At 37.4% G+C, this 27,145-nt stretch overlaps 1 protein-coding gene across 2 annotated transcripts in view; it reads left to right on the top strand.

The window, feature by feature from the left end:
* Window positions 1-27,145, top strand: part of ULK4 (unc-51 like kinase 4) — a 541,908-nt gene that overhangs the window by 48,287 nt on the left and 466,476 nt on the right. For both annotated transcript variants that reach the window (XM_076006616.1, XM_020284578.2), the window contains exons 13-17: window positions 78-182; window positions 3,309-3,369; window positions 5,125-5,306; window positions 6,148-6,194; window positions 14,548-14,626. In XM_076006616.1, the coding sequence (XP_075862731.1) occupies window positions 78-182; window positions 3,309-3,369; window positions 5,125-5,306; window positions 6,148-6,194; window positions 14,548-14,626 (474 nt within the window). The remainder of the gene's footprint in view (window positions 1-77; window positions 183-3,308; window positions 3,370-5,124; window positions 5,307-6,147; window positions 6,195-14,547; window positions 14,627-27,145) is intronic.

Genomic DNA, 27,145 nt, shown 5'->3' with positions numbered 1-27,145 from the left:
CAGCATCTTATCAGCTCAGTCCTCTAACGCTCTTCACTAGAAACAGAAACAAAGTCTAATTTTTGTTCACGTTTCAGATTACAAGTGGACACCTGAGTCAGCAGGACCTTGAATCCCTGATGAGAGAGCTTATCTACACAGACTCAGATCTTGTCATCACCCCAATTATCGACAACCCGAAGGTGTGGAAAGATACCGAAACAACTGAATTTTAGACTTTGCTGTGGTCTGAAATCGGCATGACATTTTCATTCAGAATATTTCTTGCCTTGTTTTCTTTCCTGTTCCTCTTGTTGTCTGCTTCTATTTCATTTGTGTCACCTGCCTGCATTTCCAGCTCCTGCCCTGTCTGTAACCCTCTCCTTTTTCCTTCACTTTCACTTCCCTGGAGTGGAGGTTTCTCCCCACTGTTCTTAATGCGTTAGCTCTGCCTTTCATTACCGCCCTTGTCATGTGCTGAGGAGTGCTGCCGACTCTGTGACCTCAGACATTGGCTCTCCGTCCCTTCATTTCTCCATACGTACTTACGCAGTTCACTCCAGATGAACAGTGGCTGATGTATTGTGAAGGCAGATGTCAGGGGCCACTGCTCATCAGGCGGGGATGGGCGGGTCGCACAGAAATCCTACTCTCTTAGGTTGTTAGGACCCTAGGGTGGAGGGTGGCGGGACACCATGGAGCTTGGGGAGCCCTGGTTCATAACACACTTCTAACCCAGTGTGAGTTTTATGTTTCATGTCTTTTGGAATGTAACACTATATTACTAGGGGATGATGAGTGCTCCCCTTTAAAGAAAATTAATTTCTCAGTCTCTCTGTTTTCTCTTGATTTCCAGCCCTCAACATTCATTCCACCACCTATTCTATATTTTAATTTTTAGTTTTCCTGCTTTTCAAAAAAATGGCTTTTTTCTGTATTGATTCATGACCGTTTCCTCTTATCTGATTGTGAAACATTATTGTGGTTCAGACCAAATGGGTTCTTGGATTCGTGTTTATTTCCTAGGTAGACAACAGTTCCTATAGATTATTTAGCTATTTTTCATAACGGAGCTAATTCTTTTTGTAAGTTCAGATGTCTGGCAGAGTAACTGTATATGATGTTAAGTTTGTTGGGTAATGGGGCAGTTCCATAGTGGGCTTTCTGGAACAATTTGTGATGTCTTTTGACCCGATTCTATGTTTGCTTTATTTCCTTTTATAACATACTTGGTAGTTTCTGGGAAACCTTAGTAGAAATTTTGTTTGTTTAACTTTCTATTTAATTTATTTCATTTTTATTTTTTTTGGAGACAGAGTCTCACTTTGTTGCCCAGGCTAGAGCGAGTGCTATGGCATCAGCCTAGCTCACAGCAACCTCAGTCTCTTGGGCACAAGCAATCCTTCTGCCTCAGCCTCCCGAGTAGCTGGGACTACAGGCATGCGCCACCATACCTGGATAATTTTTTCTATATTTTTAGCTGTCCAATTAATTTCTTTCTATTTTTGGTAGAGACGGGGTCTCGCTCTTGTTCAGGCTGGTCGCAAACTCCTGAGCTCAAACCATCTGCCTGCTTTGGCCTCCCAGAGTGCTAGGATTACAGGCGTGAGCCACCGCACCTGCCCTAACTTTCTATTTTAAACTACACTTAGAGAAAAAGGTTCAAAGACAAGAGAGTCCCTATATACCTTTTACCTAGCTGTTCTTAATGTTAACATCTTATAGGAGCAGAGTACAGTTACTAAAACCCAGGAATTAACATGGGTACAGTGCTCTTAACTAAACTATCAAATTTATTTGAATTTGTCAGTTGTGCCACAAATGTTATTTTTTTGTTCCAGGATCCCACATTATAGTTATTTGTTTTGCCTATTTTGTCTCGTAGTCTTTGTCTGTGTCTTTCATGGCCTTGTTAGGATTTCCCAATCTTTACTTGTCTTCATGACCTTGACACTTTGAAGAGTAACTGACCAGGTATTTTGTAGAGTGTCCCTTAATGTGGGGTAGTCTAAGGGTTTCTCATGATTAGAATGAGATGATGAATTTAGATTGTGAGGTTAGAATGAGAATATGCATTTTTGGCAAAAGTGCTGCAGTAAATATAGTAATATTGGTACTTACTGTACCGATAAAGGTTTTTAAAATGTTATATATAGAGGTTTTGGAGAAGTTAGATGTAGAAATGATAGTTGAATTTTTAGTTAAAAGTCTTAAGATGAAGTATCTGGCTGTTCCAAACTCAAAAATCCAATTACATGGTTTCTCTACTTTCCGCAAATAAATCCTGAACTTTGTTATTCATGCTGTTCCAGCTTCTTAGAATGGTGTCTTCTTTAATATAAATAACTATCAGGTCCTAACCATTCTTCAAGACTTTAGTCCACCTTCCACCTCTTCCATAAATCCTATCCTAACCACATCAGCCTAAAAGTGTTTGCTGTATTCTCTGTTCTTTTAAAGAAATTTCTTTCTGTGAAATGTTTCATTTGTAATTATGTCCTGCCTATTGCACATAGTTACTTTAAATATTTTATGTTTTATTGTTTAACAACCATTCGTGTCGTGTCATCTTTCCAACTAGAGTATCAGCTCTCTAATAGGATTGTGTCTTTGATATCTTTGTATCCCTCTTAGCATAGTGCCTCACCCTGGCAAGCACAAAATAAATATTTGTTGAATGACTAAAATTCTAACCTGGAGATAAATTAGCTGAAAGTGTAAGTCAAGATAGGGTGAAATTTTTCTGTGAAGCTCAGTTTTATTGCAGATATCAATTGAAATGCTTAAAAGTGGGGGCCGGGCGTGGTGGCTCACGCCTGTAATCCTAGCTCTCTGGGAGGCCGAGGCGGGCGGATTGCTCGAGGTCAGGAGTTGGAAACTAGCCTGAACAAGAGCGAGACCCCGTCTCTACTATAAATAGAAAGAAATTAATTGGCCAACTAATATATATAGAAAACATTAGCCGGGCATGGTGGCGCATGCCTGTAGTCCCAGCTACTCGGGAGGCTGAGGCAGCAGGATTGCTTGAGTCCAGGAGTTTGAGGTTGCTGTGAGCTAGGCTTATGCCATGGCACTCACTCTAGCCTGGGCAACAAAGCGAGACTCTGTCTCAAAAAAAATAAAAAAAAAAAGCTTAAAAGTAATTTACCTATATTCATATATATTTTAATCTGAAAGAATATTTTTGAGTTATTCTTTTTGGTGACACATTTTATAGCATTCTCTTTTGCCCTTAATTGATTTATAATCTGATGTAAGAGACATATCAGGAGACAGGTATCTGTCTCAAAAGGCATCTCAAAAGTTGTTTTTTTTTTTTCTAACCACAGATACTGAAACAACTGCCAATTAAATTTGATCCAAAAATATTGCATCTACCAGCACATTCAGGTAGGATCATAAAGGGCTTATCAAACATGCAGACTCTTTGTATACAGATACAAACATGAAATTTATTTGCAAATGGAATATTTGTGGGCACATAATTTCCTGTTTTCTGGCCAATTGGCTATATTCTTAGGGTAGCGTTATGTAAATTGTAAATAATCTGTAATCCATCTGTGCCAGCCTATGACATTACTCAGCTGAGTCTGGGCTGCCCTGTGCTCTTGTGGGTGGGGAAGTTCCTGTAGAGCTGGGCAAGTTTCCCTGTGGAGTGGGTGGGGTTGGGGGGGCGCCTCCTGACCTTCCCATGTAGAACATTAGAATTTCTACCGTTGATGGTGCTGGTGTGGGTACACGGGGTTGGGGACCACAATGGAGAATTGGGATTCTACTCAAGGGATCAGGGCAGTTGAGAACAGGGCTAGGTAGTTCACTTCCGTGGGGATGGTGGGGCATGCAGATGCTGAAAGGATGATCGTTATGTTTCTGTTCAACTAATGAAAGTCTTATTTAGGGCGAACATCAGAAATTGTTACGTACGTTAAATTGATTTGTTTGGCAATTTATGTATTTAATATTAAGCCATTAAACTATTCTTGTTCATGGCTAGAGTAGAACCCATGATCTGAAGTAAACTTAGTATATTCAGATTTAAATAAACCAACTAATGGTTTATATTGGTCAACTTAATTACTGATAAAAAACAAGGAAGAAACCATATAGAAGGACATTTTTGAAAACCCAGAGTGGAGCAAAACATTGTTAATAATGCTTTCAGTGCCAAGTAGAACCATTATTTAAGAAAACCTAGAAATCTTTTTCTTTTTACTTTTTTTTTTTTTTTTTTTTGAGACAGAGTCTCGCTTTGTTGTCCAGGCTAGAGTGAGTGCCGTGGCGTCAGCCTAGCTCACAGCAACCTCAAACTCCTGGGCTCGAGTGATCCTTCTGCCTCAGCCTCCCGAGTAGCTGGGACTACAGGCATGCGCCACTATGCCCGGCTAATTTTTTTTTATATATATATCAGTTGGCCAATTAATTTCTTTCTATTTATAGTAGAGACGGGGTCTCGCTCTTGCTCAGGCTGGTTTTGAACTCCTGACCTTGAGCAATCCGCCCGCCTCGGCCTCCCAAGAGCTAGGATTACAGGCGTGAGCCACAGCGCCCGGCCTCTTTTTACTTTTGAGCTATTTAGGAAATTATATTTACAATTTGTTTAAAGATCAAAAAAATGTCCTAATTTTAGATGGCATCTCACTTCCTAATCTTTGACTTTTTTTTAAGGATCTAGAGTTAGGAATTCCAGGTGATTTCAGGTCTGATGTTAATATGGTTATTTTTAACTCTCATTTTATTGGGATTTTTTTTTCACAGCTGTAGAATTTCTGATTTTTTCAATATTTTAGGGCTGAGTTGATTTATTTATGCAAAGGCTGTCTTGTTTTCTTTTATTACAATTTTATTTAACTTTAGATTTTGTTGTATTTTAGGTTGTGAGACAATTCTCCTTTAGGCATTTATTTTCTTTTTTGGAGCTTAGTTTCCCATTGAAGTAGCTAAAAAATTGTCCATGGGTAGAAACAGAGATGAGGAATAAAGACAAAAATAGTGTCATCTTTGGAGAATTTTTGGCTTTGACAGTGCAATTTTACAGTTTTCTTTGTCCTCATCTTAACTTGACTTTCTGTGTTTATTTCTCGCGTAATGTTTCTAGCAATTCTTTTTGGCATCATACACACTTTGATTATTTTATTTCCTCTGCAGTGGATAAGTTGTTATTTCTGAAAGACCAAGATTGGAATGACTTTTTGCAACAAGTGTGTTCGCAGATAGACTCCACTGAGAAGAGTACTGGAGCCTCCAGAACCAAGCTGAATCTCCTTTGCTATTTATGTGTGGTGGCTGGTCACCAGGAGGTGGCCACCAAGCTCCTCCATTCCCCCCTGGTAGGGCTCTGGGATGTGCCTTTATGTTGCTTAACTTCTGTGTTTCTATAGAGATTAAAACAAGTGCTAAAATATTAATTTGATTTGAGTACAATTAAAAGAGTGATTTATCATTATTACACTTTGATGATTATTGTTTGTTTTTCCTTGGGTCTAAAAGCAGTTGAGTAGATGGCACTTTGCAGTTTTTTTTTTTTTTTGTAATACTTAGCTTTGCATTTTATGTTAACTTGTAATAATTGTAAAATATTTCTTATATCTGAAATCATAAGAGACATTCTCATTAGTGGCTGGAGTGAACTGCCCATGTGGAATAGGGGGCTCCTTTATAATGCAGTTTTCAAGCTGGTGAACTGTAAGGTTTCTGATGTAACATTGAAGAGAAACATCAAGTCTCCAGGATGTTTTTTTCTCTTCCCCCTGGGAATATCACTTCTTGGGCTGTCTTGGTTCATTGGGAAACTTATAGGAATTTGTCAGAGCTTTTGGATCCTCAGAAAGGAATTACAGTGGTTTTGGAGGTGTTTTTTAGAGTGGACCCTGATTTGGGGACTGGGTTCAAAAAATTCAAGTTCATTTGCTTCCAAGATTGTAATAAGGATACTTTTTTGGGTAGTCCGTGTGTGTCTTTTGGGTGGGAATAGACATTTAGGGAATATAAAGTGGTAGGAGAAACTAAAAGTACTGTTCTTAGTTTTTATTTGTATACTAATGCTTTTGCCTGTTTGTAAATAATCTCCTTGTGGCACGATTTACATTTGAGTTCTATAAAGGTCTGATTTCTTAGCGGTCACATTTTGTGTTTCATGGATTAAATGTACATTTTAATTTTTCATCCTAGTTCCAGTTGCTAATCCAGCATTTGCGAATAGCTCCAAACTGGGATATGTAAGTAACATTTATACTTTAAAAATTATTCTTTATGATTTTATTAAGTAATGCAACATACATATTTATGAAAAGAACAGAGTCCTAAATAATTATCAGAAATTATTCTGAAGTATTGATGACTCTGACTCACAGGCAATTTCTGTAGGCATCTCAATTATAAATTTTAAAAGAAGATTTAAAAATAGCCATTATCCTAATGTTGTATACATGATTCTGGGATTATCCTAATTACCCCTGGAAACTTTATTAACTGTTACTTTTTAAAGTATTTGTTATAAAATACGTTAACTCTCATCTCTGTATTTTAATTCAGTGATACTTCTAGGAGTTTTCCCTTTGTCACTTGTGTCTTTTCTTCATGCAGCACATAACTTTCCTTTGATGTTATTTATAGTCTCTTGGGATTATGATTTATAAACTCCTGATGGAAAGAAACGTACTTACTTTTTATGGAAGCAGTATGCCAGGGTGAAAAGCATGCTAGATAAAGTGTTAGAACACTCTGGGTTCTGGTTGCCAATGAGACTTGGCCAAATGATTTCCTTTTCTTTTTATTTATTCATTTTTTTTTTTGTAGAGATAGGATCTCACTCTGTCGTCTGGACTAGAGTGCAGTGGGATGATCATAACTCAATGCAGCCTTGAACTCCTGGGCTTAAGCCATCCTCGTACCTTTGTCTCTGGAGTAGCTAGGACTACAGTTGTGGGCTACCACGCCCAGCTAATTTTTTCTTATTTTTTGTAGAAACAAGTTCTTGCTCTGTTGCCCAGGCTGGTCTTGAACTACTGGGGACAAGTGATCCTCCCACCTCAGCCTCCCAAAATATTGGGATTATAGGCATGAGCCACTGCGTCTGGCCCCTCTTGCTGAATCTCTGCTTCCTGGGCAATCTATGGGACAAGAAAAAGGCATAGGTTTAGGATTCAGACAGACCTGGGTGTGGATCACAGATCTGCCCCCTTGGCAAATGCTTTAACTGCTGAGCCTCAGCTTTTTCATCTGTAAAGTAGGGACAGCATAACCACCTAAATTGTTGGTAATAATTAAACCTTGAATGAGATAAATACATGAAATACCTTGTATAGTGCCTTGTTCTTAGTGCTTAACATACGTTGGAGATGTGAAAGTTGTAGTTATCCTTAAGCTACCTTATCTCTTATGATTGTTAGGAGGAGCATGTGAAAAAATGGAGGTGAAAGGATTTTGTGAATTGTGGTAGTGGTATGATAATTATTCTTTCGTGCTGGTGAAATATGAGGGAAACAATAGAGGTTCACAAAATGCTTCTTTGGGTGATTATTCTTATGCATCTTCTAATGTTACTCTCCTGAAGTAAAATCTGATTTTACAAAACAGTATTTCTAGGTAATGGTTGAGCATTTAACTACTTTAAGAAGATTTATGGTATGCTCATTAAAAATAAACCAGTGAAATCTTTATTTAAACACTTTTATTTAAATCTTAAAAGCTATATCCTTGAGTGGGGTGCCCCCTGCTGACATTTTAAAGCAGGCATTCTTAATCCTTTCCAATCCCATCCCTGGTATCCACCTGGGATTGATTCTGGGAGCCCCAGGGATACCAAAATCCACAGATTTTTTATTTTAATTGTTAAAACTTAAGCTCCATTGTAAAAATAGTTTTAACTTGAGGAAAATGATAAGTAGTAAGGTAGATAAGTCCTCTGCTAGGATCGTTCTTTTATTCTCTTTCTCCATTGACACACCATTTCCTCCAGTGAGCCCTTTCTCTGACTCCCAGATTATATTACCTTGATATTACCTTGATTACCTTGATACCTTATATTACCTTGATGGTAAAGTTCCTTAAGTTAGCCTGAGGGATAATCACTATTGAAGTAGATATATTTATTCCTTAGCTTTGTTCTGCATATCAAAAAACAAAATTAGAATCACATGATATAATTTTATAGTTTTCTCCCTATAACATATATATTACATATTTTTAATGTCATTAATAATTTGCCTAAGATGTTTATAAGGTATTCCTTTTTTATGTTGTGAATATATGATCATTTTGTTTATCCTATAATATATTTAGATGCTATTATAATATTGTAAACAATATTTAATGAACATTTTTGTGCTTAAGTCTTTGTATATGCTTTCTTTCTCCCCTTAGGGCACATTCATAGAATTAGAACAAATGGTAGAAGGCAATAAACACTTTTGTGACTTTTGATACATTGTAATGTGCTGTTCAAAAACATAATACCAACATGTAGTCCCAATGTGTTTAAAAATGATCTTTTGTTAGAATTTTCAATATTGATTATTTATCAAATTTTATTTTACTTTAGAGACAGGGTCTTGCTCTGTCACCCAGGATAGAGTGCAGTGGCCTGATAGTAGCTCACTGTATCCTTGAATTTGTGGGCTCAAGCAATCTTCCTGCCTTAGCCTCCTTAGTAGCTGAGATTATAGGCATGTACAACTATGCCCAGCTAATTAAAAAAACTTTTTTTTTTTTGCAGAGATAGGGGGGTTTTGCAATGTTGCCCAGGCTGGTCTTGAACTCCTGGCCTCAAGCGAATCCTCCTGCCTCTCCCTTCTAAAGTGCTGGGATCACAGGCATGAGCCACCATGCTCAGCCTATCAAATTTTAATCCTTCCTTGCCAATCAACTTTATGAGGTATTATTCACATACAGCAATGGTATAATATTTTAATTAAAAAAATTTTAGGCCGGGCGCGGTGGCTCACGCTTGTAATCCTAGCACTCTGGGAGGCCGAGGCAGGCGAATTGCTCGAGGTCAGGAGTTCAAAAAACCAGCCTGAGCGAGACTCCGTCTCTACTATAAAAATAGAAAGAAATTAATTGGCCAACTAATATATAAATATATATATAAAATTAGCCGGGCATGGTGGCTCGTGCCTGTAGTCCCAGCAACTCGGGAGGCTGAGGCAGGAGGATTGCTTGAGCCCAGGAGTCTGAGGTTGCTGTGAGCTAGGCTGACGCCACGGCACTCTAGTCCCGGCAACAGAGTGAGACTGTCAAAAAAAAAAAAAAAATTTATTAGTTGTAAATTATGCATAGCATAAATTTATCATTGTAGCCATTTTTAAGTGTATGAAGGCATTAAGTACATTCACATTGTTGTGCAACTATCACCACTATTCATTTTCAGAACTTTTTCATCCTCTCAAACATAGATTCATTAGCCATTAAATAATAATGTCACCTTTTCCTGCTCAAGGCCTGGTCACCTATATTCTACTTTCTATGTCTATGAATTTGCTTAGTGTGGGTATCTCATATATGTAGAATCATAGAATATTTATCTTTTGTGTCTGGTTTATTTCACTTAATGTTTTCAAGGTTCACCAATATTATAGCATGTGCCAGAATTTCCTTCCTTTTTAAGGCAGAATAATTACCCATTTCTTGTATATACCATATTTTGTCTGTCTTTTCATCTATTCGTTGTTTCTACTTTTTGGCTATTATGAATAATTCTGCTATGAACATTGTTGTTTTCTAGGGGTTTTTATTCTGCTTATTTTTGGATAATAGCTATTCTGATGGGTGTGAAGTAGTATCTCATGGTTTTGATTTACATTTCCTTTATGACCAGTGATGAGTATTTTTTTATCTGAATTTGGTTATTTGTATATTTTCTTTGGAGAAATGTCTGTTCAAGTCTTTTGCCCATTTTTGAATCAGTTTGTTTTATGTTGTTGAGTTCTTTATATATTCTGGATATTAACCCCTCATCAGAGAAATAATTACAAATATTTTCTCCCATTTGGTTGCTTGCCTTTTTACTGTGTTATAGTGTCCTTTGATTAAAGTTTGATTAAAGTATTTAATTTTGATGAGACTCCAGTTCATCTATTTTTTTCTTTTGTTGCCTGTGCTCTTGGTGTCATATTAAAAAAAATCATTGCCAAATCAATGTCATAAAGTTTTCCTTCTGTGTTTTCTTCTAAGAGTTTTATAGTTTTAGCTTTTATGTTTAGGTCTTTGATTCATTTTGAATTAATATTTGTATACAGTATAAAGTATAAGGGTCCGACTTCATTTCTTTGCATGTGCATATCCAGTTTTGCCTATACCATTTGTAGAAAAGACTACTTTTTTTCCCATTGAATGATCTTGGCACCCTTGTTGGGAATCATTTGCCCATATATGGGAGGGTTCGTTTCTGACCTCTTTATTCTATTTCATTGGTATGTGTGTCTGGCTTATGCCAATACCACACTGTCTTGATTACTGTAGCTTTGAAGTAAGTTTTGATTGGTAAGTGTGAGACTTCTGACTTTGTTCTTCATTTTCAAGATTGTTTTGGCTATTTGGGGGTTCCTTGAGGTAAGAATTTTAGGAAGGACTATTTTATTTTTTAGTATAAAGTTTTATTATACTTCAGTAAGGTAAAGTAAATGCTTGTCAGTTTTTTTTTTTTTTTAAACACAATTTCTCTGTTCCTTTGCTCCAGTCATCTCTTAGTTGATTGGATTTTATCATTTGATAGTTTTGTTTGTTTTTTAATTTCTAAGAAGTGGCTCACCTCTATGTCACACTTTGGAGTTGGTGCTCTCTCCCCTGTGCTGACTGGGGCCAACCTCACTTTTTCCTCCTCATGTGTTTTGTTTGATTTTGCTTTTCATTGTCTGAGCTTTTCTTTATTATTCCAGGCCTGTGAAATTTCACTAGAACTAGATTTTACTAGGAATCTCTTTTTACTAATTTGCTTCAGCAGGATTTAAAGGATTAAATTTAAAGGATTAAATTCTTCATCCTTTCTTTAGCTTTTCTATTATTTCTTTATGATTTCTTTTTCACTATTCCATCATTTTCCCATTTTTGAAACTCCTGTAGGATGAGTGTGGGATAGAAGAGTCTTTTGGCTCTTCTCTCAATTTTTCTTTGGCTTTCTCACTTTATCTTTTTTTATTGAGATATAGTTGACATACCATAAAATTCACCTTTTTAACATGTAGATTTCAGTGTGTTTTAATATATTCAAAGTGGTACAACTATCACTACTATCTAATTTCAGGATATTTTTATCACCTAATGAAATCCTGTGCCCATTCTTCCTGCGCCTGGCAATGACTGATCCACTTTCTTTCTGTTGATTTCCCTATTCTGGACAGTGCATGTAAATGGAATCTTATACTATATGGCCTTTTGTGTCTAGTGTCTGTCATTTAGCATAATGTTTTCAAGGTTCATCCATATTGTAGGACGTATCAGTGCTTGATTCTTTTTATAGCTGGATAATATCCCCTTGTGTGGACAGACTACATTTTGTTTATCCATTCTTTTTTTTTTTTTTTTTTTTTTTTTTTGAGACAGAGTCTCACTTTGTTGCCCAGGCTAGAGTGAGTGCCGTGGCGTCAGCCTGGCTCACAGCAACCTCAATCTCCGGGGCTCAGCGATCCTCCTGCCTCAGCCTCCCGAGTAGCTGGGACTACAGGCATGCGCCACCATGCCCGGCTAATTTTTTGTATATATATATTTTTAGTTGGTCAATTAATTTATTTCTATTTATAGTAGAGACGGGGTCTCGCTCAGGCTGGTTTCGAACTCCTGACCTTGAGCAATCCGCCCGCCTCGGCCTCCCAAAGTGCTAGGATTACAGGCGTGAGCCACCACGCCCGGCCTGTTTATCCATTCTTGATGGACATTAGGGTTGTTTCCACATTTGGCTGTTAGGAATCAATGCTGCTATGAACATTTGTCTACAAGATTCTGTGTGAACATATGTTTTTATTGCTCTTGGATATATAGCTAGTAGTGGAATTGCTGGATCATATGGTAACTCTTTGTTTAACCTTTTGAAGAACTGCCAAACTCTCTCTCATTGATCTTTCTTTTTTTTTGAGACAGAGTTTCACTCTGTTGCCCTGGCTAGAGTGCTGTGGCGTCAGCCTAGCTCACAGCAACCTCAAACTCCTGGGGTCAAGCAATCCTTCTACCTCAGCCTCCCGAGTAGCTCCGACTACAGGCATGCACCACCACCAGGCACATCTAATTTTTTCTATTTTTGGTAGAGATGGGTGTCTCATGCCTTTGCTCAGTCTGGTCTCGAACTTCTGAGCTCAAACGATCCACCCGCCTCGTCTTCCCAGAGTGCTAGGATTACAGGCCTGAGCCACCGCGCCCGGCCTTATTGCTCTTTATATGTGAGCTCTCCAGGTTGGTATTTATCCCTGCTCATTTTATAATCTCTAATTTTTTTTATTTGAACAATCATATTTGCAAGGTTTTGTTCTTGTTCTGATGGCCCTTTTTCTAGCTGCCTACATTCAGTGTATATTTAATTAGCATGTTGATACATTTTTATTTTGGTTCAATAAATCTAGTAGCTGATATTTAATTTAATAGATTGAAAATGATTCAGTGTTTCATACATATTTTGAGCTTGTCTTTGAAAAGAGAGAAATAAGTTTTGTTTCATATGTTTTACTTCATGAGTGTTTGATAATAAGCACATCTGCTTTATAATTGTAAAAACATTCTTTTTTTTTTTTGAGACAGTCTCGCTTGTTGCCCAGAGTGAGTGCCCTGGCGTCAGCCTAGCTCACAGCAACCTCAAACTCCTGGGCTCAAGCGAACCTTCTGCCTCAGCCTCCCGAGTAGCTGGGACTACAGGCATGTGCCACCATGCCTGGCTAATTTTTATATATATATATTAGCTGGCCAATTAATTTCTTTCTATTTTATAGTAGAGATGGGGTCTTGCTCGTGCTCAGGCTGGGTTTCGAACTCCTGACCTTGAGCAATCCGCCTGCCTCGGCCTCCCAGAGTGCTAGGATTACAGGCGTGAGCCACCGCGCCCGGCCTGTAAAAACATTCTTAGATGTTAACCAAGCTGCCCCTTTAAATTGCACACGTGGAAATTGAAGGATAATTTACTTGCTATTGTCAGTAGCTGATTAGTGGCAAAGCTGTGGCTGGATTTTTTTTTTCAACTCTTGGTCCAATATCCTACAAGTATTTTTGAAAATGATTACTTTTAAAGTATAATCTTTTTATTTAGAGGTGGAATGCTAATCATAACAATGCCTAGGACTTGTTTAATCTGTTGTATATGTTAAGAGATTTGAATGGGCAATTCAAAAAGTGTTGAAATTCATAAGAATTATTTCTGTGTGTTAGAGCTGTGATAACACATACATTTTCTCTGTGATATTTCTTAGTCTGATTTGTTTCCCTCCATGGGCCCTGCATAGGTTTATTTTAAGAACCTAAAAAATAAGGCTTTCTGGTTAATGTACATACTGATTAGCCCGGACAACATGCATCACCAAATGAGTGCGGTTCTCATCAACTCACCAGTTTTTTTGTTTTTTTCAATTAAAAAAAATCTTATCAAAAGGAAATTTCTGTATGAAATACTTTTACACATCACACTAAAGTGTTTCTTTTGTTTTGTTTTTGAGAGAGTCTCGCTCTGTTGCCTGGGCTAGAGTGCCGTGGCATGGGCCTCGCTTACAGCAACCTCAAACTTCTGGGCTCAAGCGATCCTCCTGTCTCAGCCTCCCGAGTAGCTGGGACTACAGGCATTGGCCACCACACCAGGCTAATTTTTTTTTTTTTTAATTTTTAGTTGCCCAGCTAATTTTTTTTTTCCCCCCTATTGTTAGTAGAGATGGGTGTCTTACTCTTGCTCAGGCTGGTCTTGAACTCCTGACCTCAGGTGATTCTCCTGTCCTGGTCCTCAGGTGATCATCCTGTCCAAAGTGCTGGGAGTATAGTTGCCAGCCACTGCGCCTGGCCACTTACAGTGTTATTTTATAATTTATCAACTTTGTTTTCTGCTGGATACCAAACATATGCCTCATTGAAATTAACTACTGTTTATTAAAATAGAAAAGTATTTGTAAAACTTTAGATGGTAAAAATTTCTATTAAAGTGAATATATTTATATGTTTAACTGTTCAGATATTAATTACTACTTATTTAGAAACTCACTGATCTGCTAACAAGTAAAACAGAGACCTTTAACCAAATCTCTCTGTACTCAGAGATAAAAGGATTAATTATTATTTCTCTCTTCTCTCTGGTTAAAGCCTTTTTAAAATTTTATTTTCCATTTTACTTTTAAACCACAACTTGTTTAAATTTTGTCACTATTAAAATATTGCAGAGGACATTGCTGTTTATGTCTCCCTTTGTATACATAGGGAGATTGTTTCTGTACACATAGGGAGGGAGAGTTTCTCTGGGCTATATATGTAGGGGAGTGTGTACCTATCACATTTAATTTTTATTTCACATTCTTATATCTAATGCTTCTCATTGCATGACATAACTACCTGAAGTTGGTTTCCTTGGTCCGTGACTCTTCTCTTCAGAACCTATTTTCTCTCCTTTTACAGACGGGCCAAGGTCGCTCGAGTGATTGGTTTACTGGCCTCACACACAACTGAGCTCCAGGAAAATACACCTGTTATCGAGGTAATTTCTTTTATTACTGAAGTGTTATGAATGACAAAAAAGATTGTTCTTGATTTTGTAATTTAGAACATGCAGCTTTCATTGACCTGCACTTAATTTTTCTTTGTGGAATTGTGACAATTGTTATAAAACGATCACCTCAGTGGACCTATAGGTTTATTAAACACAACAGCTCATTTATAACATAGTCTGTTATTAAAAGGGGTATGGCAGCGTTAACAAGGCTTGGGAACTCTCCTCATTGTTACTTCATTTATTTTTTGAATAATGCTTGTTTCATTGCTAGTTTTCTTGTAGTCTGTCCAACATTTATTATGACCAATGTATTTTCTAGTTAAAGCATAGCTCCTAATTTAAATTAGAATTTTTTTGGCTTTTTATCTTGAATTTAATGTTTTCATCTTCACCAGTTGTCAATTATTTCTTGACAACTGATCTCAGTATTTAATGGCCATGCACATACTAAAGATATTTCCTAATATTAGCTGTTTCTTTGAAATATTGATATACTGGTAAGACTTTCTTATTTAGTTAACCAGTCACTCCAACTTCTGTGAAGTGAATGCTACCATTGTACTGCCTAGTTGAATATCCTTGAATATTAAAATCGACTTTCCACCTATTCTGTTAATATATATTACACGTGGTAATAGAGTTTTATCCCTTGGACTGGGAGAGGCACAAGGGTTAAAATAGACCAAAACAAACAGACAAAACCCAGGGCCTTTGGGGAAAGGGCAAGAACTCCTGAAAGAAGGAAAAAAGAGGTAAGGAGAGGGGATTTGTAGAGCTGAAGCTGGTAGGGTGGTATTTGGAGGTTGAAAAGAAATTGTCTAACTGAATACTGTCTGATAGAACTTGGGAATTTTCCAGTGGTGGAAAATTTTCTGCCATAGTCTGCCTTGAACAGTAGCCTGTCTCCCACAGTATGGTACTGTCTCCCATAAATGGGAGATTAATCTCACTGTATTTCCTTTGCTTACAATTCTATGTCTGCTCCCTGCAAACTGTTGGATCACTGATCTACTAGTGAAAAATGTAACTAAGCCTGAGCTCTCCCATTCTTTCTGGGACTAAAAGAAACGAATGGTCACCTATATATGATTGCTGATGGTACCCGCCTTGACTCCCGGATATGTATAAAGTAGATTTTTACGTAAAAGACTGAGCAGATACCAGCACTTTCCCTTTTTAAAGAAAAAAAAAAAAAAAGACTGAGCAGATAGGACAGTGTCACCAGGAAGATGAGAAGGCTCTGAAAAGTGGTGGTTCCTTCTGATGGCTCAGAGCAAAAGGTCTCTAACGAGAGAGTGGCTGTAGGAGATGGGAGAGAACTTAAAGAAAAGTATAAGACAGAGTCCTGAGATTTTCCAGGATATTCCTGGATAACCAGATCATGCGTTCATTGCTTAGGAGCTATGTGCCATGAAGAAAGAGCCTCTGAATATGCAAATTTCACTATTCAATTAAATTATTCGGTAGTTACAATAAATAAGTAGGATGGATACTTTAGGAAGCTGAGTTAGTGAATTGGAAGATCAGGGTGGATTCTCTTAGGTTCAGAAAAAAAAGATGATAAAAATTATGAACTACATAGGCATAGAGATTAGTTGCAGAAGATCTATTGTACTGTCTAATGTGGTAGCCACCAGCCATAAGTGGCTACTAAGCACTTGAAGAATAGCTAATCCAAATTGAGAAGAGCTACAAGTGGAAAATACCTACTAGATGTTGAAGACTCGACATGAAAAAAATGTAAAGTATCTGTAATTTAAAAAATGTTAATATATTTTACATTTTCAAATGATAATTTAGATGTATTTGGTTAAATAAGTTATTTAAATTTCATACTTTTTTTTTTTTTTTTTTTTTTTTTTTTTTTTGAGACAGAGTCTCGCTTTCTTGCCTAGGCTAGAGTGAGTGCCGTGGCGTCAGCCTAGCTCACAGCAACCTCAGACTCCTGGGCTCAAGCGATCCTCCTGCCTCAGCCTCCCAAGTAGCTGGGACTACAGGCACGAGCCACCATGCCTGGCTGATTTTTTTAATATTATATATATTAGTTGGCCAATTAATTTCTTTCTATTTTTATGGTAGAGACGGGGTCTCGCTCAGGCTGGTTTTGAACTCCTGACCTTGAGCAATCCGCCCGCCTCGGCCTCCCAGAGTGCTAGGATTACAGGCGTGAGCCACCGCGCCTGGCTTTAAATTTCATACATTTTTTTAATGTGGCTACTAAGAAATTTAAAATTACTCATGTGGTTTGAATTATATTTCTATTGAACAGCTCTGATAAATATAATGGAATTTTTAGAAAGAGATCAAGCAAACAGAAGTGAAATAATTGTGACAGAAATAGTAGAAGAAAATTTCACCCAGAACTGAAGGAGGAATGAATCTTTAGATGAAAGGTCTCACCAAATGTCAGGCAAACCATTGAAAAAAGATGTACATCGAGACATATCCTGGTGAAATGTGTAGTTTCATAGAGAAAAAGATAAAAGCCAAAAATCAGGTTATAAACAAAGAAAATAAGGTTACATTTAATTTATTTGTAACATGAAAGGCTACAAAAAGGAGAAAACAGTGGAATAACACTTAAGGATTATATGATCTTATGTTTCTCTATACAGCTATTATATTGCCTATTCGTTAGGACAGAACACATTTTCAGAAATTCAGGGACTTCAGATTCAGGGAATCTGAATTTTACCAACATTTCTAAAAAATAAAAAAACTTTTTTTTCTTGAGCAAATTGTAGCTGCCTAAAAACAATGTTAAGGCAAAGTACAGAAGAAACAAATTTAAACAAATGAGTATTAAAATTTAACTGTAAATAACATCTGTTAATGTTGTGAAGCTTAATCTGGAAAGAATGAATTCTTGAAAAAGAATATATATACTGTTAAAAAATTAATAACATGGAAATGACTTCCACATTATTTTATAAAAGATCTATAAGGGTACGGGGAGGGAGTAGAAAAAGGAAAGTTCTTATTTTGTCCTAGAATTTCATAGATACTGTTATATTCTTGACATTGATACTCTTTCATTCATTTATTTCGCAAATATTTGTCAGTATTTGTGTATACAAGAGGCACTTTCTAGGCATTGGGATATAGTGTTGAACAATATAGGTAGAAATCTAGTGTGGGAAGAAAGAAAATATATAAAATGTCAGGTGTTGATAGATTCTGTGAGAAAGAACCCCTGTAATATTCTGAAATACAATTAAAAAAAGAAAAAGATAAAGTAGGATAATGGAGTTTAGAAATTATGGATGGTCATGGTACTTATTTAGATAGGTTGTCAGGGAAAAAGCCTTTGATAGAAACATTCAAGCATAGCCCTGAAGGAGTTGAGGGGACAAGCTATGCTACCTGGGGGAAGGACATTCCAGGCAGAGTGAACAGCAGTTGCAAAGGTCTGGAGGTAGAAAAGTGGTTGGCATGTTTCAAGGACTAGGAAGTGAGTGCATCTGGGACTGAGTGAGGGGAAGAGTGGTAGGAGGTAAAATTATTGCGGTATCCAGTGGCTAGATCATATAGAGGCTTGCTATATATCATGGTAAGGATTTGGGATTTTATTCAGAGTGAAATGGGAGGCCATTGGAGGATTGTGAGCAGAGGCATGCCTTGATGTGACTTATGTGTGAAAAAGAACATCTTATCTGTTACTCTTACAGGAACAAGGGCAAGGTAGAATCAGACTGGTTTAGGAGGTGAGAGAGGATAGTGGCTTGGACCGAGTTGTTAGTCAGTCACATACACCCACACAAATGTTTGCATGCACATGCACTTATGCTTTTTACCTGGGTAGAGTTTGAAGAATGTTGACAGATTTGCCGATTGCTACAATGATATTTAAAGGGAAGCTTTAATAACCAAGAAGTTTGGCCAACGTAAATTCTAATATTCAGTATTTAAAATGCCAAATCAAATGCAAATCAAAATGAAGTATCAGGATAGTCACCAGATTGGCAAAAATTGAAAAGCTTTACAAGCCTAAATGTTCATGAAGAAGAAGAAACTCATTTTTTTGCCGATGGGAATGAGAATAAGCAAAACCATTCTGGAAAACATTGGCCATGTCTCCTAAAGCTGAATACATCTTTCTATGTGTAACCCAGAATCCACTATACTATAACCCAATGTGCCAAACGACATGTACAAGAATATGTATTCACAGCATTATTTATAACAGCCCCACATTTAAAAAATTAAAAAAAAAATTTTTTTTAAGACAGATCTTGCTCTGCCACCCAGGCTAGAGTTTAGTGGTGTGACTATAGCTCATTGCAACCTCAAACTCCTGGGCTCAGGCAGTCCTCCTGTGTTAGCCTCTTGAGTAGCTAGCACTACAGGCATGTCCACTATGCCCAGCTAACTTTTAAATATTTTGTATAGACAGGGTCTTGCATTGTTGCCCAGGCTGGTCCCAAACTCCTGACCTCAAGTGATCCTCCCGCCTTGGCCTCCTAAAGTGCTGGGTTATTGGCATGAGCCACCATGCCTGGCCAGTATAATAGCCCTATGTTTAAAATAACCCATATGTCCATCAACAGCCTGGACAAAGTGTGGTATGTTCACACAACAGAGTGCTAAATAGCATTGAGAATAATGAACCATAGCATGGGGCAGTGGTCCCGAATGAATCTCATGGTCATAGGCACTTGTGCAAAACATCAGTTGGGACATTTCCTGGGAAAGACTGATCTGTATCTTCAGAAATGTCTTAGGGCTGTGATGGTTCTTATCTGAAGGGTCAGCTCCCCCTTGGTCCAGGCGTGATGGGGGAGAGGTGATTAGAGGTAGGTATCCTGGAAGGGGTCTGGACATGAGGGGCGGCTTGTGGCATAGAGTCTGGGGAAGACAGGCCAGAGGCCAAGTCTGGAGCTTAAAAGGCTGCCCACACCCCCTGTGGGGTCCTTGTGCATGGGACTCCCTGTAGCAGTGGCTGGGAGACGGGGTGATCTCCTGTTGTAGGACTTCTCAAGGGACGGGGCAGAAGGCATCTGTAGTTACCTGGGACCTGTCGCCCTGGGTGAGGTGCTCCCTTCGCCCCTGGCTCCATGCTGTGGCCTGGTCCTCCTGGTACTTACTGTCGCTGCCTCTACCACCACCAAGAAAGTTAGACCCAGACGTTCCTGAACTACTTTTGTTGCTTGTGCTCACTTAGGTTGAGTTCTTTGGCCAGTGTATGTTCTCAAAGTGTTTCTCCTACCCCATTTGCTCTTCTTTTCGTAAACATTGTATTTCTGATGCTGCCTCCTTGGAGAGGAGTGGGGGGTGGGTGTTAATTCCTGAGGTTCTTGTATCTTTTTTTCCTGCACTGTTCCCTTCCTGGGCATTTGTGATGTTTTATTAATTTTAAATCCAAGAACCTGGGAAAAAGTATACTTATTTCATTAAAAAAAAGTAATCATGTGTATTTAGCTATCTGGCAGAACTCTTTTGAATTAAGCATAATGTATTGCGAAGTAAATTTGGATGGATGATGGGGAAGTTTACATCATAACTTAAAACCGTACCAGGTGCTCCTTTGAGATCCCATCTTTATTTTTTTATTTCTCAAAACGCTTTTTAGTTCTTTAATTCCTGCTATGGACAATTGGCTATGATAATTTAAGTAGCCGCTAGAGGTCACTCAAGCATTGGAAAAAAAGTTTTACGAGTTTTAAGAATTTATCTTTCAACTTCCAGAAGAAGCAGGATCTGCGAAGGCTTGGCTGGTATACGGTACCATGTTTCATCTTTTTCCTGTATTTAGAAGTTTTTGCTACATGAAATGCGGTTTTATTCTGTTAGTTACTGTTACCATTAGAGATTGTGGAAATTAAGGAAAACCGTGAAAGCCTCTCCAGAAAAATGCAGAGTCAAGAGATACCTTGTACACGATTTCAGGGGACTCAGGAATCCTGTGGAAGCCGTTGGTGAACTTTATGGTCAGGGAGACCAGGTTTCCGTAAAACTCACAATTGTTTATGGATAGTTTTTTAGTAAATCATTAGTAAAATTTCAAGGGTGAAATGAATTCTGATTTTTCCAGTAGGTTTACTGTAAGTAGATAATAAAAACTGTGGTTAAAGACCCTACAAGCAATATAAAGGCATACATAGTAGCTCATTTGTCATTCACCCTTGTAGCCCACAGTGCTAAGCCAGCAAAGGGTTATGTGTGTTGGGCACTCAATCAATGCTACAGGAGTTAATGAGTGATTATAAGAATGTTAGGAGAGAATGATGGTGTAATTTGTGACAAAGAAACAGAAGAAAAGGAGGAAACAAATCTATTTTATGATATAAGTCTCTTTCATCTTATTCTCTAATCAGTGGCTGCAGACAAGAGCTGGCCGTGATCTTCTGTATGCATTTAGAAGCATTTATTTACTACTTTATCTCTCCCACAGGCAAATATACTCATCTGAAGATTATTTTCCAAGATAACACATTCGCCACTCTGTAATCATTGTGGTTCTTATGCATAATATAATAATTTTGGGAAATATTTTCAGTATTATGCTACATATATGTGATCTCAAGCATGCAGTGGATCTACTTTAGGAAATTGAATGTAAAACCATAAAATTCTAAAACTGAAAGGAATATTAACAGACATTCTAAGCTAAACCCCTTCATTGAAATTTTTTATTATGACACTAGAGAGACTAGAATCATGAAGCAGCGTCACTCGCTCCCAACAGTTGTCACCACTTTGCTTGCCTTGTTTCATCTCTCCTCCCTGCTTCCACTCCCCCTCTCCTCCCTGTTGCTCCCTCTTCTCTGTTTCTTTCCCTTGCTGAAGTATTTTCGTATTTTATTTTATTTCAAAATATTAAGAAGGCATAAATGTTTTTGTTACATGGTTACCTCGTATAATGCTGAAGTCGGGCTTTTAGTCTGCCCATCACCGGAATAGTGAACATTGTACCCTATAGGTAAGTTTTTACCCTTCATCACTTCCCACCCTTCCCCCTTCTTAGTTTCCAATGTCCTTTACATCTCTTTGTGGCTGTGTGTGCCCATGATTTGGCTCACAATTATTAGTACACGTGGTTGGTTTTTTCATTCCTGAGATATTTCACTTAGGAGAAGGGTCTCCATTTCCCTCCAGGTTGCTGCAAAAGACAGTATTTCATTCCTTTTTATAGCTGAGTAGTATTCTTGCTGGAATATTTTAAATAAAATCATGTCATTTTACTCATGAATATATTTTTCTTTTTTTCTTATTATTTATATATTTTGAGACAGAGTCTCTGTCACTCAGGCTATAGAGCACAGTGGTATCATTATAGCCCACTGAAGCCTCAAATTCCTGGGCTGCAGTCATCCTTCCTAATAGCTGGGCCTGTAGGCATGCACCACCATACTTGGCTAATTTTTTCTATTTTTAGTGGAGACGGGGTCTGATCTTGAACCCCTGGCCTCAAGTGATCCTCCTGCCTCGGCCTCCCAGAGTGCTAGGATTATAGGCGTGAGCTACTGCACCCGGCCCATAAAATATATTTTTTTAACAGAAAAAAATTTAAAAAAGCATAACCACGGTTCCATTATCACACCCCACAAAATCAACAGTGGTTCTTGAATGTGATCTAATACTCAGTGTTCAAATTTTCTTGATGGACTCATACATATTATTTTGTAATTTTTGAGCCGGCATTGAAACAAGGTCCTGTGTTATGTTTAGATGCTATGACCCTTAAGTCTCTTAGTTCCAAACATTTCCTGGTCTGTTATTTTTTAGCATCATTTATTTATTAAAGGGGTACTGTCATTTGTCTCAGATAAGACTAGAATGTCAGAAATTTTATCGCACCCTTTTGGTGTTGTTTTGCATAGTCCTTTATCACCTGACTTTCCCGTAGACTGCTACTGAGATGTAGATTCTTGATTATATTCAAGTTCACTGCTATTTTGAGGGGTAGACAGAAAGGGGAATAGGAATTCCTCCTAGTTGGTGCTGTGTATTTCCTGTTGCCTCATAGAGGCACATAATGTCTAGTTGTTTCAGTATTAATGGGGCTAAGATTGACCACTAGAGTCAGATGTTGTCAGCTTTATTAATATTCCCATTACTCTTTTATTTAATAGCTTTAGCATTGATGGATCATTGTCTAGATGGAAGTAATCCTTTAGGGTTGCAAAATGATAATTCTCTTATTCCATAATTCCTTTTTTCTGTTTATAGTTGGAAGTTTTTCTTACAGAAGGGCTTTCTCTGATCAACTATTTGGTTACCCTAAAGTGTAGTTTGTTTAGCAAGGCAGGATTAATGCTTGATTGTTTCTCTTCATAGGTCAATTTTCAGAATGAATTGGCACCTTAGTAATCACTGTAAGTGTCCAATGAGAGTTGGACACTTTGTTTTAAGAACTTACAGATTTGTATTTGTAAGTTCATTTGTATTAAGAACTTACAGATTTATATATGTATATTTATATATTCTAGTCGTTTACAGTCATTAGTCTTTTTGATACTTAAATTGTTTGATCTCCATCCCTTGGGAATCATTTAAGTTTTGGTCCTTCTTCCCTTTAACATGAACCTCCTACTGTCTCTGATGATTTTCTTGCTTTCTGGCAGTAAGACAGGCTTATCTTGAGAAGAGTCAACCCCTAGTTCTGAAAAAACTTCTATAAGGAACCTTGTTTATACTTAGTTAGAAGTCGTATTTAGAGAACACAATCTGGGTAGGATTGCTCACTGCTACTAGGGTTGTTTTTCTTTTAGCACATTTCAGAGGTCAGAGCTAGGAAAAAATTTTTAAAAAGAATAATTATGAGTTCGTTCATACTGATACTTCCAATTCAAATTTAAAATTAGAGTTTTTCTCTTTTTGATTTAAAATTTTTTTTTTTTTTTTGAGACAGAGTCTCACTTTGTTGCCCAGGCTAGAGTGAGTGCCATGGAGTCAGCCTAGCTCACAGCAACCTCAAACTCCTGGGCTCAAGCAATCCTCCTGCCTCAGCCTCCAGAGTAGCTAGGACTACAGGCATGCACCACCATGCCCGGCTAATTTTTTCTATATATATTAGTTGGCCAATTAATTTCTTTCTATTTATAGTAGAGACGGGGGTCTCGCTCTTGCTCAGGCTGGTTTGCTCAGGCTGGTTTTGAACTCCTGACCTGGAGCAATCCGCCCGCCTCAGCCTCCCAGAGTGTTAGGATAACAGGCGTGAGCCACCACGCCCGACCTGATTTAAAATTTTTATTTTTCTTCTCATAGGCTAAGAATCTTGGCCACTGAAGACTTTAACATAATTAATTTTTTAGCCTATAGTTTAAAATAGTTTTAAAATAGTAATAAAATTATTATTACTAAAAGCAAAATTACAAAGTACATGTTAAGATATTTTGTATCCTTTTTTTGGTCCTTGGGATATAACCTACAAGGCAGTATGTATCAAAATACTGAATTTTAAAGTCAATTTAAATAATCCTTCACTTTGTACTTCTGTCACCAACATAAATGGTTCTGTGTGTTTTTAATTTCCTTTAAATATTCAGGGAGTACTTTATGCTTTCTTTTTAGTTTCAAAATTATGATTCTTTTTTATAGAAATATTACAAATGTACAGGAATATATACAAAGCATAAATGTACTGCTTAATGAATTATCACAAAGTGAGAACCAAGGAAACCGTCACTGGGTCAAGAAATAGAACATTGAATAGAATATTGCAAGCACAGCGGGAGACCCCCCCTGTGCCATCTCCCAAGCTCTAGTGCAAAGGAAGTTACTACTGTAGTTTCTAATACTGTGATTATCTTGCCTGCTTTTGAATTTTAGTTAAATTGAGGCATATGTATATTTTGGTGTCTGGCATCTTTTATTCCACCTTATGTTTGTGGAATGTATCCTTATGGCATCCTTATGTACCTGTGGCTTGTTTTTATTATGTGAGTATACCACGTAACTTTTGATGGACATTTGAATGGTTTTAAATATTTGGCTATGATGAATCTTGTGCACAGACAAATATCACATGTTCTCACTTACAAGAGGGAGCTACCTAATGTGTACACGTGGAAGCGTAGTGATGAAACGAAAGGACAGAAGAGACTCGGGTGGAAAAGAGAGTGGGGTGGATGACAGGGTGGATACAGTGTGTAATGTGTGTTGCTTCAGTGACGTGTGTCCTAAGGGCCTTGACTTCACAATGCATGCGATACGTCGGTGTAACAAAATTGCACTTGTACCCCATGAGTATATGCAAATAAAAAATAGGAAAAAAAAATCTTGCATACACATTTGGATGCACTTGCGCAAGTTTTCTGTTGGCTATGGCTGGGAATAGAATTATAGGTTATAGAATATGCATATGTTCAACTTTAGAGATAACCTAAACCATTTCCCAAAAGGGTTGTATAAATTTAAAATCCTTCAACCATGGAAGAGAATTTTCTGTGCTCTCTATTCTTGTTAATACGTGGTGTTGGAATGAGATCGTGTCAAATAAGTGTTGACCGATTTCTTCTTTGTTTTAAAAGTTAGTAGGTGTTGGATTTTGGTTATATGGTATCTGTAGACATGATCATATCTCTTCCTGTCTCTATTAACAGGTTAGATTATATTAATGGAATTCCTAAAATTAAATCACCCTTGCATTTTTAGAAGAAACTCTACTTGGCTCATGTTTTTATAAAGCAATGTTGGAGTCTCTTTGCTAATATTTCTTATAGGATTGTTTCTCCCTCTTTTTTGGCCTCATGACATCAATTTCTTGGAGAGTCCAGGCCATTTGTCTTGTGGAACTTTCCACATTCCAGATTTGTCTGCTTGTTTTTTCTTATTAAACTTGTTTCTCGATTTCCTATAAACTGTTAGGTCTGGAAGCTTGATTAGATTTAGATTAAACTTTTTTTGGGGGGGAGGGAGAATATATCATAGGTGATGTTGGGCATCCATATTTCAGCACATCAGGAAGCATACAGTGTCAGGTTTTCCCTTATTAGTTGCACTTAACTTTGATCATTTGCTTAAAGTGGTGCTGCCAAATGACTCCATTGTAAAGGTACATCTTTTCCTTTGCAGTGCCACTTTCATTGTCATGCGATATATACAATAAGAAAATAATTTGGAAAATTATGCAGATTATAACTCTTTCCTGTTTTAACATTTTTCTAAATTAAAATATACAATTTTAGTTCAGGAAATGTTAATCCTCATATTAACTATCGTTACCATTACATTTTTCTCTTGTCATTTTTAAAAGATTATTAATTCACTAAGTTCACTGTGTTATGCAACATCATTGCCATTATTGTCTTGAAATTCAATTTAATTTAAAAAATTTATTTTATACTTCATGTCCTAATTTTTTTTTATGTGGGGATAATCACATTTTGTGATTTAGTTCTTTGAAAGAGTGAAATCTCCTAAGAATTATTAAGAGTATTGGCACTATGTTATTGAGCTTTCTGTTGAATTGGTTTTAAAATTGAATTTTATGGTCACCAGTGAATACATGGTGATTTGAAGCATTTTCGAACTTACTTAGCTCTCTCTGAACATTGTGTGCTTTTGGAACTGTAAACACAGTGTGTGCGATAGAGGTGATTGGCTGTTCCTCCTACTTTAAAGATTGTCTAAAAGCTGCTCCACTTTGGGCTCCTGCTTGTATTAAGCTGTACACTTACATCACTTCCTCTTCTGTCCCTGGTGGCTTGAGTAGTGTAGCTTTTCACTGCTAGAATAACTACATACAGTAAGTTTTGTCATGGTCCTTATTTTCCGTAGTCCTAATTTTCAATTTATAACTTTTTTTGAAGAACAGCTGATACTTGTTGCACTTTCTGGGATGCATGTATTTTAGGTACACATGTGGACTTGATTTTCCCTATAGTTTTCCATGTGGCATTTATTATGATTTTTGTAAATATTCTAATTAATAATTAATGTGCGATTTTTTTCTAATGATGGCAATTTATTAATAGCTATTTAGATAATCTTGAAAAATCCTCCCACAGCAAAAAAACTAAACAAAAAGAACAAAGCTAGAAATGCAGGATAATATGTAACAAAAAGACTTCAGAATACATAGCTGAATGGGCAAGAAAGGGAAATTCTCAAGTGTCAGAAGTGGGGGGAGTAGGGAAAACTGAAATCCGAAATGGTAAGACTCTGAGGCTGCCTGGGACAAGATGGGATGGTGGTTATTGCTGTACAGTTTTGAGGTTTGGCATGATTTAAGAATAGAAGACAAAGCCTTAGGTTTACCTGAGGCTGTTAGTTGGAACTAAGACCATGAAGAGTTATTATTTTAATAAAATGGGAATTTGGAAAAGAAAAGGAACTCACCTATCTGCATAGAGATAACAAGAAAGTTTGGTGATTTTTATCTTCAGCTCTAGAGAGAGAAATAGGTCTTCCATATAAATTATAATTAGTTGCCGGGCGCAGTGGCTCATGCCTGTAATCCTAGCACTCTGGGAGGCCGAGGCGGGAGGATTGCTCCAGGTCAGGAGTTTGAAACCAGCCTGAGCAAGAGTGAGACCCCATCTCTACTATAAAAATAGAAAG

Source organism: Microcebus murinus, chromosome 1 (genome assembly GCF_040939455.1).
Source record: "Microcebus murinus isolate Inina chromosome 1, M.murinus_Inina_mat1.0, whole genome shotgun sequence".
Lineage (NCBI taxonomy): Eukaryota > Metazoa > Chordata > Mammalia > Primates > Cheirogaleidae > Microcebus > Microcebus murinus.
Note: the sequence above shows the minus strand (reverse complement) of the source record. Positions and strands in the feature narration are given on the sequence as shown.